This window comes from Calidris pugnax, unplaced genomic scaffold, assembly GCF_001431845.1.
Source record: "Calidris pugnax isolate Ruff unplaced genomic scaffold, ASM143184v1 scaffold171, whole genome shotgun sequence".
Taxonomy (NCBI): domain Eukaryota; kingdom Metazoa; phylum Chordata; class Aves; order Charadriiformes; family Scolopacidae; genus Calidris; species Calidris pugnax.
The window spans coordinates 5,404,192-5,405,041 of record NW_015091064.1 but is presented as its reverse complement, the minus strand read 5'-3'; the positions used below and the strand labels follow the sequence as shown (position 1 = coordinate 5,405,041).

The following is an 850-nucleotide window of genomic DNA, read 5'->3' as shown; positions in this document are numbered from 1 at the left end:
GCCCAGGCCCGGCCCGCCGCCCCCGCCCTTCCCCCGGCCTCTCCGCCGCGCTTAGGCCCCGCGCCGGGCCCGCCGGGCGACCCCGCTCAGTCCCCTCCTCCCCGGCAGCGGGGGCCGGTCTGCAGCCGCCGCTAGGCGGGCCGGAGGGATGAGCCAGCAGCCGGCGGTGAAGATGTCGGCGGCTCCCCTCACGGCGGAGGCGCTGGAGCCGGCGGCGGGGATGCTCGAGGGCCGCCAGAGGAAGCTGGAGTCCATGATCCGCGACCCGCGCTCCCCGGTCAACGTGGAGAGCCTGCTGGTGAGGGAGAGGGAGAGGGGCGGCCGGGCCGGGCCGCGCCGCGGGGGGAAGCGCTTGGCGGGGTAACAAAGGGAGCGCTGCCCTCGCCGCGGGCGGGCGGGAGGGGGAAGGAAGGAAAAGGGCTCCCGCGTCCCGGAGGAGCTTTCCTGGGGGAGGACGAAGGCTGCTTCCCCGGGGGCGGCGCCTCTGCACGCCCCGGGCCGGGCCGCCGGCGAAAGGGGCGAGGGGCGCCCGGGCACCTGAGGGGAGGTGGCGGGGACGGAGCGGGGCCTCGGCCCCCGGGGGCTGCTCCGGGGATAGTGGGGGGGACTGCGGCCAGAGGGACCGCTCTCCCTTTAGGTACAGCTTATTGGGGGGGGGGAAGCGTCTCTGGAAAGATCTGACCTGGGGAGGAGGGCGCCTTTTCTTTTTTTTCCTTTTTTTTTTCCTTTTTTTTTTCTCCCTCTCCCGGCATCGTTTACACCGTTTTTACTTTCGCGCTTTTCGTAATCCCAGCGTGTCCCTTCCCAAACTACCTGCCTTTGTGTGCCCTGCCGGGCACCCCCTACCCAT

At 71.5% G+C, this 850-nt stretch overlaps 1 protein-coding gene across 2 annotated transcripts in view; it reads left to right on the top strand.

Annotated features, from left to right (window-relative positions):
* The first annotated feature begins 34 nt into the window (after window positions 1-34).
* Window positions 35-850, top strand: part of ROCK2 (Rho-associated, coiled-coil containing protein kinase 2) — a 99,327-nt gene continuing 98,511 nt past the window's right edge. Inside the window, exon 1 of one of the 2 annotated variants that reach the window (XM_014956778.1) lies at window positions 35-298. In XM_014956778.1, coding sequence (XP_014812264.1) covers window positions 149-298 — 150 coding nt within the window. In that variant the 5' untranslated portion in view covers window positions 35-148. The remainder of the gene's footprint in view (window positions 299-850) is intronic. The other variant, XM_014956779.1, reaches the window with a different exon arrangement.